At 33.3% G+C, this 13,517-nt stretch overlaps 1 protein-coding gene across 1 annotated transcript in view; it reads left to right on the forward strand.

Annotated features, from left to right (window-relative positions):
- Nucleotides 1-13,517, forward strand: part of sev (receptor protein-tyrosine kinase sevenless) — a 41,463-nt gene continuing 27,946 nt past the window's right edge. Inside the window, exons 1-6 of the mRNA XM_090109266.1 lie at nucleotides 1-315; nucleotides 2,005-2,064; nucleotides 11,560-11,619; nucleotides 11,701-11,791; nucleotides 11,886-12,106; nucleotides 12,363-12,608. Coding sequence (XP_089965392.1) covers nucleotides 163-315; nucleotides 2,005-2,064; nucleotides 11,560-11,619; nucleotides 11,701-11,791; nucleotides 11,886-12,106; nucleotides 12,363-12,608 — 831 coding nt within the window. The 5' untranslated portion in view covers nucleotides 1-162. The remainder of the gene's footprint in view (nucleotides 316-2,004; nucleotides 2,065-11,559; nucleotides 11,620-11,700; nucleotides 11,792-11,885; nucleotides 12,107-12,362; nucleotides 12,609-13,517) is intronic.

Genomic DNA, 13,517 nt, shown 5'->3' on the forward strand with positions numbered 1-13,517 from the left:
TCGACGCGCGCGCTTTCTCCATTTCGGCGGGTAAATTTAACTTGTGATTTCCCGACTTCGTAACGTTTAAGGAAAGCGGGGAGATATGTTATGATAAACAAACAATAAGCATGTTTTGTGTGGCCGAGTGACGGTGCGCGAGAGTGTCGACGGTCGGGCACAATGAGTGCGCCGCAGAATTGGCACAAATGGCTAGTGTTGTCGCTGCTGGGATTGGCTTTGTCCGCTCGGACAATTGGTTGCGATTACAGTTCCATCACCGAGAAATTTGGAGCGGAAGCTGTGTCGCGATGCAACGAAAAATGCCCATTCCAGGTTTGTGCTAAAGCGCCAAGAAAATTATTGGCGGATAACTGCGTACTATTTTTTTGTTGCTAAAGTCTTAATTATGCAGGAGTCCCCATAATCTAATATATGTGTACAAATTAACTTTTTAACATAAACTCAAAATGATATATTATGGGCGTAAATTTAAGAGATTGATTCTGCTGTTTATTCGCAATCAAGGAAATCTGCGTCGTAAACTAACATACTTATTGCGTTATTTTATCTATAGTAGAGTAAATAAGTAATATTCACAAATAATAATCGTAAAAATATTTTACTGTTACGCCTCTTGCCTTTCACTATAGAGGAGAGAAATCACTGATCTTAAATTAAATTTCAAGTGATTAAAGTTAAATCTGGCAGGAGGCTTATTGGATGAAAGAAGCTTGTTACATCTTGCTTTTAAATTTTATTGATTGTCAACAAATACAAAGCCGTTAAGAATTAAGATTAGTACGCGCCAGTTCAACGCTCAAGTAATTGCTCACAATTAGCGAGCGGCTGTAATCAACAAAACCATGCTAAATATAGAGCAGCGTGTCTATTGTCCATACATCATCGTTGCAGACATATGATTTCATACTTTTGCGTCCTTGGAAATGCAAAGTCTTAATGAAATATTAATCAATATTAAGATTGAGTATGTTGTTATTGTTGATAAAACGATACTATTTATCTTTGGGAAAAGCTATCTACTGCCCGAGCGTTTCTTCTTTACGCCAAAATATCTACATATTTTGTTTGTAATTTAGTACTTTTATGCATGGCTAATAACCTGAGGTAAATATTGTTAAAGCATTTTTAGACCAAGTCCACTGGCTGGAGGAGGAGGGATATATTAAAAATCGAATTTTATAGGGAGCATACAGCGCAAAAACTTTGATTAGCTCTTTTTGCGATTTCGGAAATCCTCATGACAGGAATTAAGGTTACAAAAAACATTTAATAAAGGTTAAAAATGGAGGCCCAAATTTGTTACCGCAAACAGCTATCATATATCAAGTTAGAGGCCAGTAAAGTGCAGGACAACCACTACAGTTCCGCTCACACGCTCGCAAAAAAAACCTTAAACCGGCTTATTTTGATACCAACGTGCCCGTATTACAGATTAATAAATACTTTATGGTTCCTAATAGTACTTACCTATAGGGCCTAAATCTCAATCTAACAACTGAATTAAATAAAATAATAAAATTACATAATTTAACTTATTATATTAGTAGGTATATATACGACATATTATACTTTTGCAGTACAATCTTTTTGAGTATTTATGAATTCATCAATCCGTATTAAAAGAAATAGTGACGACATAATTTCCGTGTCCCAAAAGTGATTGTCCTTAATATCTCTAGACTAGATTTAAAAATAATATAAAAATCTTGTATTAAGGTGTGATGGACCAAAGTCAATTATTATCTTCCTTGATCGTCAATAATTATTTTTTTCCATTTAAATGCCGTCTAAATTGAGATAATACGCAATAACTAGAGCAGGTAGAAAGGGCCGAATCTCGATGTCACATCAGCACAGGCACGCTCCAGTGCGCGCGCGCAGTCACGCCGGAAACTATTAGCCCGGGCTCCGGTGGAAGTTGAACCTGATTGTTTATTATAAAAAATAATCAACCTGTCGCACTTTTTGTGCATCTCAACTAATTTTCTGATTTCTTTACAGAATCGCACCGGCGAGACACACTTCGATGTGAACTGTGGATCGGACTGCAGCGTTCAACAAGTACGTCTTAATTATCACTATTAACGTATTATGATATGTGGTGATAACTTCCCAGTGTAAAAAATTAAGATAAACATTGTAATATTTTGCATGACTGATGAACTCGGTTTTCGATATGGTCAGATGAAATATTTTTTTTTGGTCTGGTATCATCAGATAAAATATTTTTTCTTATTAGAATGTTGTTGTTTCGCAGCGATTCTTTTTTTCAATAAAAACCCTAACCGTAACCCTATTCGCGTTCGTTAAACGTTCATAAGATTCATAGTTCTACTGCGAAATCATTTAACAATTATAACATGATACCATGAAACCCTTTTTCCTTCAAAGTTCATGGCATTGCAATTTTAATTATATCCACTTTAATTTATATTTCGCTAGTATATTAGTATGTACTTTGCAAATAAGATCTTAATGGCAAAGTTTGTGTTGACTCTGTTCTCCAACTATCCCGGTAATTAATTAACTGTTTACTTTTAAATAGCAATAAAACCCGTATCGGTATAATTTGTGCGTAGAATATGTCACATAAATTGTTATGTACGAAAGAACTCGTCATAAAACTTTTTCTAGTGATAAGTTACTTTGTTTATATTTTTATTGTTTAACATTATATCGGGTGTTGCCCAATGAAAATTTAACGACTTAACGGAAATTGTTTTGTGTTTTACTCTACTTAAATTTAAAAATTCGTTTTAAAATTGAATAGGCACTAAAATGCAGTTAGTATAGGACATTTTATAATTGATACTTTTTTGGAAACTTTACAAGCAAATATTCCAATCAAATTCTAAATAAGAAGTTCATACTATTTTTATTCTGCGCATGATATACATTACTGTCATAAAGTAATTGATATTAATATATAATTAAAACCACATAAATTATTTCAAAACTAAAACATGTCCGTCGTTGATATGCAATGTAGAGCACACTCTAATCCGTCAGTCTCTATTGCCGATGTAAAATGGCGGTAACCATTATGTTGTTGGAATAAACGATGTTCACTTGTTTCGAGGATTAATATTAGACTTGTGCACGACATTATATGAGATATATAAATTCTGTCAAAATAGGAGTTATCATATTATGTCTTATTACAAACGCAAAAAGTACGTTTATTTAAAATTTATTCGATGCTCGAGTATTGTTTATAGAACGCATAATACAATAAAGATAAAAAATGTCCCAGAAAGGTGAGCATTAAGCAACAGTTGCCATATGAAAATAATTACCTACGTTTATAATTACGGATTGATAAGTGAATCACATCATATTGACCCGACCTTTTTCCGCGATATAAGACATTTAATGAATAGTGGTTCAAAAACATGCGATAGTATTGAACATTAAGATAAAATGTATTTATAAAGTATTACGTTTTTTAAATAAATTTTTATTTCCTAGCAACGTATCTTTAGAACGAAATTAAAATCCTAACGATTTATTTTAAATCTTACCTGTTACTTATATAAAATGTTCAAATTTGTGTCTGGATAGATTATTTATTTGAACAAGTGAATTATAAAATATATGCGAATTAAATATATTCGAGAACATTCTATGATTTGCACATAGGATAAGCAACACAAGGATGTAAGTTTATAATAGAGAACCCGTTTGCAGGATGAGACCGCGGTAACTAGAGCATGCCAGCTTTACACGTTATAAACACATTATACAAGTTTCTATTGTTACAATATTGTACATATTTGACAACGAATATGATTTTTATAATGTGTATGATGATTTATTTATTTGAATTGTATTGGTTTATATAATATGCACATCATATATAATATGCACATCAGTTGCTCTAACCTTATTTTAAATTATTTCCTGTATATTACTTCCGTTGACATTACTTATATATTGTAGTATTTTATAAATTATTTTGTTAGGTATTTATAGTAAATATGGAAATAGAGTATGAATAGACGTTTTGTATAAAAATTTAGAATATATTCTTGTTTCTGATCCATCACGCTCAAATGTTGCCCCAGACATAAACCATACATTTCCCGCCAAATTCTGACAGTTACGACTGGTTAATGTCAAAATTATCAGTTTGGGTCAATTTACGCAGACGCATCGCAAAAACACTTAAGTGGTAGGTAGCTTGGGGCGCGCACCCTCGCTTGTTTAAATGGACTCAATTGACTTGTCAGAATTTGTGTTTATTTAAATTGTAATATTATATCTCGTTTGTCGGAAATATGAGTAACATGCAGTTTAACGCGTTAAAGCAATTTCGAAAATTTCCTAAGTAAAAAGATGTAGAAGGAAGATGAGTTGGATAAAGTTAATTTTTACGAATTGCGTCATTTCTAAAAATGTTTACTAATAATATAATTGTTATATTAAGTAACATAACAAATCAAAATTTAATTATCTAACAATAATATTTTGAAAACTCTGTTTATCACTTGTCTTGTTAGTTTGCTAAAAGTTATCAAGTATCACGGTGTAGTGTCAAAACGCACATCACTGGGATGCTGGTAACATCTCTCAACAGAGGCAATGTGTGAAGGACTCATAGCGTGGTAATGAATCCGTATACTTTTACATGTCTATTATCTGCCTTTCCTTTCCATTTATTTGTAAACACGAGTTCCTGTTTGAAGTTATGTGATATATGGATACGGGGAAAGTTAGATTGAGTTCATTTGTACACTTGTATTTAAAAAGTGTAAATGTACAATAAGCTACTTCTTTTAATTTTTGTCAAATTAGTAATGACCATGCGATTTAATTACGTCATCAGAATGGTTCTCCCTCGATTTTGTTGCAAAATCATGAGACCGATACTCCCTTTGAAACAATAATCATCGATATCAATGTAAATTGCAATGAGCGGGTTGTTAACCCGCGGATCAGTGCAAAGTTCAGGAAGTAGGGTTATTAGATGGTCATCCACCATACGTCGGAGGTACGCTATGGTGCAGACGGGGGTCGCGTGAGAGTCGTCGCCGGATGGACGCAGGAAGGAAGCTGCTAGTTGCCAGCTCCCCTCGGATCTATTTTAGAGTTAGTTTTCATCCCGCCACTTTATTGAACAATCCCGAATAAAAAATCTGCAAGTATCGCGAGCGACGCACGAGGTCGGAGAAGCAATTTGAAATGAATGCGTCGATATGTTGAGTCAGAGGAAAAAGGGTCATTGGAGTTACTTCGAACCTTGTTATTCAATGCTAGCAATGCTAACAATGAGCGGCTGTGGTCCGAGTTTAATGAAATGTAACTGATTTATCTATTCAATTATGAACATCTAACAGCACAGTTCTGTTCAACCTGTTTCATAGCCCAAATTAAGTATCAAATTTACAACTTCGTTAACAAGGAAACTTGACACTTTATCAGCTCTCTTCTTCCATTTTAATTATAACCACATTATTTTGATATCTTCTAGAATATGTACCTATTGTTATATTATATCCTACAATATGGAATCCCAGGATGTTTTTAATCTCATCTTCAATGTTGATACAAAAAGGCCACGGTTCTCACAGTAATAAATATATTTTTGTACAATGTAGAGGAATTCAACGGACCGATTTTACCGGTTCATTGCCTATGCGTTCGGAAATAACCATATCCCTATCGGAAGTTAAAGTCAAAAGTATGATATACGTGAGAAATAGTAGTATCTTCATATAAATACATATTATGATTGTCTATTTAACTAATTATTTCTATTATAAATAAGTAATCTATTGTATTTAATTATATTTTTTTAAATAAAGACACGCAAACATTTAATATTTTCTTATCATTTACCTTTTGCTCGTTGAAGTCTTTTAATTGATAAGCTGGCAATTATAGTTTACATTGTATACAGAACAAACAATTACATTTACAATAAAGTAAATAGGCATGTAAAAATAACATAATAAATTATCATAAATCACTATCGCCAGTGGTTTAATTTTGTTAATAAACAATAATAAAATGTAACGCGCGGAGTGAAATTTACTGACATATGACTGACATCAATTAAAATTGGAGCATAATTCAACAGAATATTAAATTATAACATAAACGTGGGAAACAATTGTAATATTCAAGTCTGAATCGGGAATTTGAATAATTTATTCGTCAAGTCAGTAGAGCAAAACCATCAAAACAATGTTTCAAATGCAACGGAATTGTAATGCGTTCGGCCATTGGCTCTGCAGTGTTTTGTTTATGAATATTCAAACAAACTACCATATCATAAATACTTTATCATTAAATGCTGGGAACAATGCTCGAATACTCGAAATATATGCATGAAATCTTATTAACTAATTCGATATTACGCTAGGTAGAGCGCTTTCGTTTATATTGCATTGCTATGAGAACAATTTCGTTTATAGAAGAATATTCTTTATAAGTTATTTTTATTTATTGTACTATGTCCTTAATATGTAGTAACAAAGCTTTCATTTTAGTTTTTAAATCCATAGGTTTAATATGTATTTCTAATACTTCTTTATAATATTAGATGATGAAGAGTTGGTACCTTTATTAAAGGTTACCATTAAATGAAAAAATAAATTTTAGGGTTTATTCGGCTGCATGACCATAGTGATGATAGTGATAGTCTGTAAATTAAAAACCTATTGGTCTCTAATTATATTCAAACGTTAATGTTCCTACAATATTTACAGACCGGTTCGATAATTCAAAGCAGTTAGCATTATTTGTTTTTCTCTTGTAAGCTATTAATAAAGTTGACATAATAATTTCACATGAGAACTTTCATAAGAAAGGGCCTAATGAAGCCTTTATCGCGGCCAAGTAATTGGAACGGCTAATTGAAATATGCGTGTTCTTACAAACTTGTCTCGGCCCTTTCATTAACTCATAATGATTCGTTAGCTTTGTTTATTCAAGCTTTAAGATTTTTGACCACCATAGTTATAGTGAAAGGAGGAAATCCTACTTAAAATTAAGTGGTAAATTTAATTAATCTACCATAAGAATAACATGAACTGCTTATTAAGCAATTAGGATAAGTTTTTCAGTTTCTAAAGAAAAGCTTCTTATTAGGAAAGTTTTGAAGGATCCATATTTAATAGTTATAGAATACAACTAAACGACTGCTATATTTTATTCTCCTCTGAATTTTTCCTTAATTGATAGAAGCGACATGTTATAAATAATGTAATGCTATTAATATAAATGAAAAGACAGACGGCTTAATTCACATTAAACGACTAGCTCTAGTATTGCTATAGGCAATTTAGATTAGGGCTATATCTAGACAAAGGCGAAGGCGTAGGCATTTCCTTGTTAAAATTAAAGACTTAATAATAAGACGTGTTAATTAAAGCTCATAAGCAGGTGCATGTATGTATAAAAAGGCGAATCCATCTATTGTTAGATTACATTATAAATGTTTTCTATATTTCGCATATAAATATTGACTTTTGGTTATTTTTTAATTCGACATTAAAATACCTTGATGTAATTTTTTCATAGCATAGGTAGCATGTTATGTGTTTTACAAAAATAAATTGTATAAAAACATTTTTTACATGAGCGCATAACAAGAGCATGATTTAAATTTTTATACAGTTGAAATTAACAAGTCGAATTCTCCTTGTTTCATTATATCAGAAAGTCTTGATTACAAAATCGCAATATCACTGTTATTGTCATATTGTAAATCAAAAACACTTACATAAAATAAAATGTCGTAACATGTTACATTAATAAAGAACTGCATTCAGAAGCGTCGCCCGCTAATTCCTATTTCCTCATTAGGTGAACCAGTCGCATGCGCGTGGCCATTCAACATTTCCACCCCCCCCCCACAACCCACCCCTGTCCCCACCCCTTGCCCCTTAAACGTAACCGCGTTCATCCGTCCAGCGAAATTGTCGCAAGTGCACTTAAGCATGGAGTGTTTTGATTTATTGCCCATTTATTGGACTCTCAACGGCTACACTGACGAACAGAAATAGAATGATGCGTCGACGCCTTCAATGAGCGCTAAGTACAATCATCGAGTTAAGTCCTTTTATTCTCCTTCAATATGGTCATTTTAAGGCAGTAGTGACTAGTGAGATGAATGATCGACTACTTAACAGAAAAGTCTGAATGTAAAATAGACTAATCAAGCTTCCTCTGTGCAGTATTAAATTTATCATCAGTTTTATTAATTAAATCAGCTACTATTATCATTCGAGGGCCAATATACTACTGCACTTGATCAATGTTCGAATTGCTACAAATAAAAGAACATCCACATCATTGCCTGTTAGAGGCTAGCACAGTATCACACTAGAGTTAGAGTGCTCTCGAAAGCAAGAGTGGGGCGGGAAACATGACGGTGGGTCCCAATTTGTCTTTATATTATCCAATTGCCGGAGTCAAGCGGTTGGCGTGGGCTAGCGCGTGACCTGGACACATTTTACATTTAAATCTCTGTTTAATTCGCTTGATGGAACCTACATACACACGCTATAGAATATTCTTGTGTACTAGAATTACAGGCGTTTATGCAGGCTGTGAGCATTACGCTCAATTTATTACAAATAAGAACGGTGATACCCCAAATTTATGTTAATTTATTCTGGACAGAGGATGAAAAACAAAATATCTCAGTGAAAAATAAAGCTCTACATTCCTTGCCTTTTGTTTGAACCAATACCAGTCGCATCAAGCTTGATGCATTTGTACATTTAACATATGCTTAAACTGCTGCCCATCATTTAATAACCGATTAACCGATTAGTAATAAAATTCCTGGTAATATTAATGACTGGTTACACGCGTACCATACAGAACGAACAGATGATAGACGCGTGTAATTAAATATATAATATGGGTTACAGTATCTTAAAGTTTATCACGGGTCAATAACGAATACAGTTAGAAAAACAGATTTATCGTTACTTATCCCCCCGGCGCCTATTTACAAATCAGTTATGATAATGTATCAGTAACACTTCGCAACGTGGATATCACTTTAGCATGCCTCTGCTCTATAGTGAACTGCAGTGACACTGCCTATGGAACTTTAAAATATAAAAATTAAATTACAGATAAAACACATATTATGAGTCTTAATCTCTGCCAATAGTCATAGGAATGAAAGGGATCTCTCGTATACAATGGAAGCTTGATGATCATTTTACAAATTTAGTAGAATGCTCTTATTCATAACTGCATCGTGCTGTTTTAACGGATATATGCAGTCTCTTATCGAGTTGACAGGATACAGTAACTGAAACCTCAATCATACCTTATGATTAAGCATACCAAAGCATGGTAGAGTGCTTTCACATCGCCCTGCATCCGGCGCGCTCCCAATTGGACTTCCGAGCTGGTTTCCGAAATCGTTCCAACAATTAACTACAACGACAATTTTAATGACTCCAAAGGGAGCAACTATTGTTTTGTTATTATTAGGGCACGAGACAGGATGCTGCTTAATTAGACGATAATGTAGGTACTTATATGTTTTATGGTCTTCACTAATCATATATTTTAAGTTATTCTCAAATTTGTTTTATGGTGTTTTTTTTAATTGTAACGTTGAGATAAACTTGTTGTAACTATTGGGGATATGTTTTAACTCCTATATTAGCACTAATTTAGAAAATATATTCGTAAATTCAAATGTTAACCATCTGTTTAATGCTTACTGTCCTTGATAACGCGGCTATTATTTATGTTGAATTGGATTTGACAGATATTTTAATATTCCGTTATATGAATGGAGTTCATCCGTTCGCATCAATAAATGTTTGGAGGGTTCGTTAGGCGTGGTGTTGTGACAAGTTGTATCAATGACGGAAGGACCATGTTAGTGGTAAATTATCACTGACGATTTTGGCTTTTTTTAGAATTGTCTTAGATTTTCAATGATTCATTTAGAAATTATTCATTAATTGTTAAAACCAAGGATTTGCAATTATTGTTATTTATTGCTATACTGAAAGGTATTATGTTTAGATAAAACAACTGCAAATCTCACAGACTATGTGGCTACTATAGAAAATATAGACAGAATATACGTAACAATTCTAGTTCGTCAATAGAAAAGCTAGACTTGTTAAAATTATGTATAAATGGTACAACAATGTTCGCACACTAATTGCCGGCTCATCCCGCGTGGTGATGAATCAGGTGCCCCAGATCACTGATGAATGTGCGTTCGAGGTCTCGACCCGGGGAATTGCGCCCGAAACAAAATGCACTGATAGTTGACAACTCATTCGGTAATTGGATCGCGTCATAATTGTTGCAAGGTGGATTATGAATATGAAGCCTTGACGAAGGACGTGGTAATGACGTTTTTAAAACTAAAATTCAGTGCTAAAATTTAACACTGTTAGTATGTTTTGCGATAACTATATTATGAAAATTTATATTTAAATTGGGAGTAATTAGTTTGCGTATAATTACTAACAAAGTAACTAAAATTATTTGCTTCACATTAATTATTGAAATACAATAGCAGTTTTACGCAATAGAATATGTATGTATGTATTAAATAAAACCGTATGTTATGACATTTTCAACAAATTATGCGATGACATGATCTGATAACTTCATTAATAGAATAGAGGACGCCCACTGTGATCCTAATAAAATTATGGATGTACACATTTAGATTGGATGTCATAGGAGCGCTTAATTAGCTAATGTTGCCTTGATAGTTATTTATTATTCCCTAATTTTTACACTACTTAAATATAATCAACACCATAGTCTATATGTTTCCATTCCTTGAGAATATTTGTATACGCAAGAGGGTGGTTCGTGTGATGTCAAGACACCTGCGTTATCTAAATCACCACCCGTAAAGGTCGTTTTTCAACCGTGAAAGTCCGTTACAAGCGTGTATACGGCTTCTCACGAGCCTTAAACAGTTTATTTTAGGATACGTTAAAAAAATTACAGACAGTGGCAATGACATTCCACGTTCAGCCACTTGAGATTCGAGTAGATGCGCCTGTGAACGTTTGGACGAATTGTATAGGTATTGAAGAACATGTGCGCATATGGTGTAAACAAACGCGAAATCCATTCCTCTTCGTTTTCAAAACGACTGTAAATAAAGCATTGACGACCTATATTTGAAGTTACAAAGCGCAGAAACGTTAAAAGTACAATTAGACAATAGCATTAGATGACAAAATTTATATTACAAAGAACTATGGGTGGTTTAATTGTATTAGCGCCCGTACATTTTGTAGTTAAATTAATGTTAATTTTGTTACGGTAAACACGGTCATGTCATTGTCTATCATGTCATCACTAATTGAAAATTGTATAATTTTGTTATGGTTAATTTAAATGTGTAAATATTTTAATGGTGATGTATCGGCGTCACATCTCAATTCTATAAAACATCTCGACTTAACATTTTTAATGTTATTATATGGAGTTTACCCTTTTCATTAGCTGTTATACGCTCTTTAAACCGTATCTGTTTCGAACCAGTTATTTCACGCTTGATAGACTTAATTATTAACAGTATCCTTTACTTTATTATTACAGTGCAGAATAGGATGCGGTCTTTGGTTGGAAGGATTAGAAATATCTTGCCAAACGGCTTGTGTGAGTATTTAATTTTTATGAGCTTTTATTATTATTTATTTTTTCTTTGGAATATTTCTTTATAAAATGGTTATTTTTCAGAATGTCACTTCGGAGATGGCTTTATCCCGAGAGCTGTATTGTGTTATGGGATGCAATGAAGCTCTCAATACGTATTTTCAAATGATACGAGGTATGTACCAAATATATTAAACTGATTTTGAAGTATTATTCTATGTAGTAGGCACATTATATCATCAATTAACCATAATATATGTATTCCACAGATCTAATAGGCACACCTCCTGCACCAGCTCTAGTCGCTGATAGTTTAACAGCGACATCACTTTCTCTAGTTTGGGAGGCCCCAAATCTTGGGAACTTGAGCTACCTTGTACAGTGGCGATACGAAGAGCTTCCTGGCAGTTGGCAATATTATTCTAATTCTAGTCGCTCCGATAAATCCATCATTAATGTTGAGAATTTACGACCTTATACGAAATATCGGGTAAATATTTCAATTCTGCACTCTACTGTTTCAAACTATGTACTTTATTGTTGCTTTTTATTCCATTCCGAAAATGCATTGCATATCCCTTCGAAATTATTTTATTAATTGAATTGAAAAATATCATAGAGCGATAGTCATACATTTTATTCACACGTGATACTTATAACAATTTCTTACAAACATAAACCACCCTACATTTTTAAATGATATTACACTTCCATTACATTTTAGAAATTTGATTCGTTTATTTCAGTTTCGCGTAGCAATATTCCTCTCCGGTCGCAGCAGTGCCGGCGAGCCGGTATACTCAGCGCCGTCCGTAGTGATTTCAACACTAGAGAGTGGCAAGCCGAGTTCTGCGCCCACTGCACTTAGAGCCGCGGCTCCGGATCCCAGCCGGGTTGCGATATCCTGGGAGCCGGGACCCTTTCCTAACGGCCCTTTGATATCATATGTACTGCGGCTGGCTGATACGCAACCGAATACGGATGTTCTAGAGGTTTGCGTTTAAATATGTATAAACTGTTTAGGTGATGGATGAATGTCCTTAATTAAGACAGATTTCGTTAAGGCTGCAGTCTAGCAAAATTGCGTTTTCAACAAGTTATTTGACAATTTTTTCCCGGCTAATGAAATGATAAACTGAATTTTTTTTTCTTGTTTATCAATTAGTGTTATATACGCAATGCGCGTGAATTTTTTCACATTTATAAAGTTACTTTATGTTACCTTAATCAGGCCTTCAAGATAAGTCTCTTTCCCCCAAAATCATTTCGAGCTAAGTTTGTGCACTCACTACGTTGCAACCGATTACAATTTACACAATCTGATCAGCGCATTATTATCCTTATATAGTCGTTATTAAAAACTGCTGAATACAATTGCCGAAAAACTTATGATTTTCTTAATTAGAGCGTTATAAATTCATTAAATTTCCCATTTTTTGCCTTACAAAATCGATTGATAAATACTGCTAAAAGTTATTTTTTCCATTAATTTATTCGAGTTGGTTGAAGACCAATGAGTATTAATCCTTTAAAAAATTTTTTTTTTGAATTTTGATAATTCTTTAAATATTAAAAAAATATTTAAAATAATAAGGAAAAATCCTAGCGAATTTCTTTAGTCGCGCTCCTTGGGCCGGAGCGTTCTGACGTGTGCTCTACGCTCGATTTTCCTTCATACCGAAGTGAAAGTTGCTCTACTTCATTAAATTTAATATTTTTGTTAATTGATTATTTTTATCTTAGTTTTGTGCAAATATTCGTATTTTTAAACATTTGATTTCGATATGGAAAATAAACGAAAAAAATACGTGTGTAACTACTAGAAAAAAAATTATCTTCGAACATAAAGTTAATGAAACCAAATAGATTGCAAAGGTGATTGGCAACAATTTCTTTATTTT

Source organism: Colias eurytheme, chromosome 14, assembly GCF_061535395.1.
Source record: "Colias eurytheme isolate Ceu_HAF_F1 chromosome 14, ilColEury1 Martin Lab GWU primary, whole genome shotgun sequence".
Taxonomy (NCBI): domain Eukaryota; kingdom Metazoa; phylum Arthropoda; class Insecta; order Lepidoptera; family Pieridae; genus Colias; species Colias eurytheme.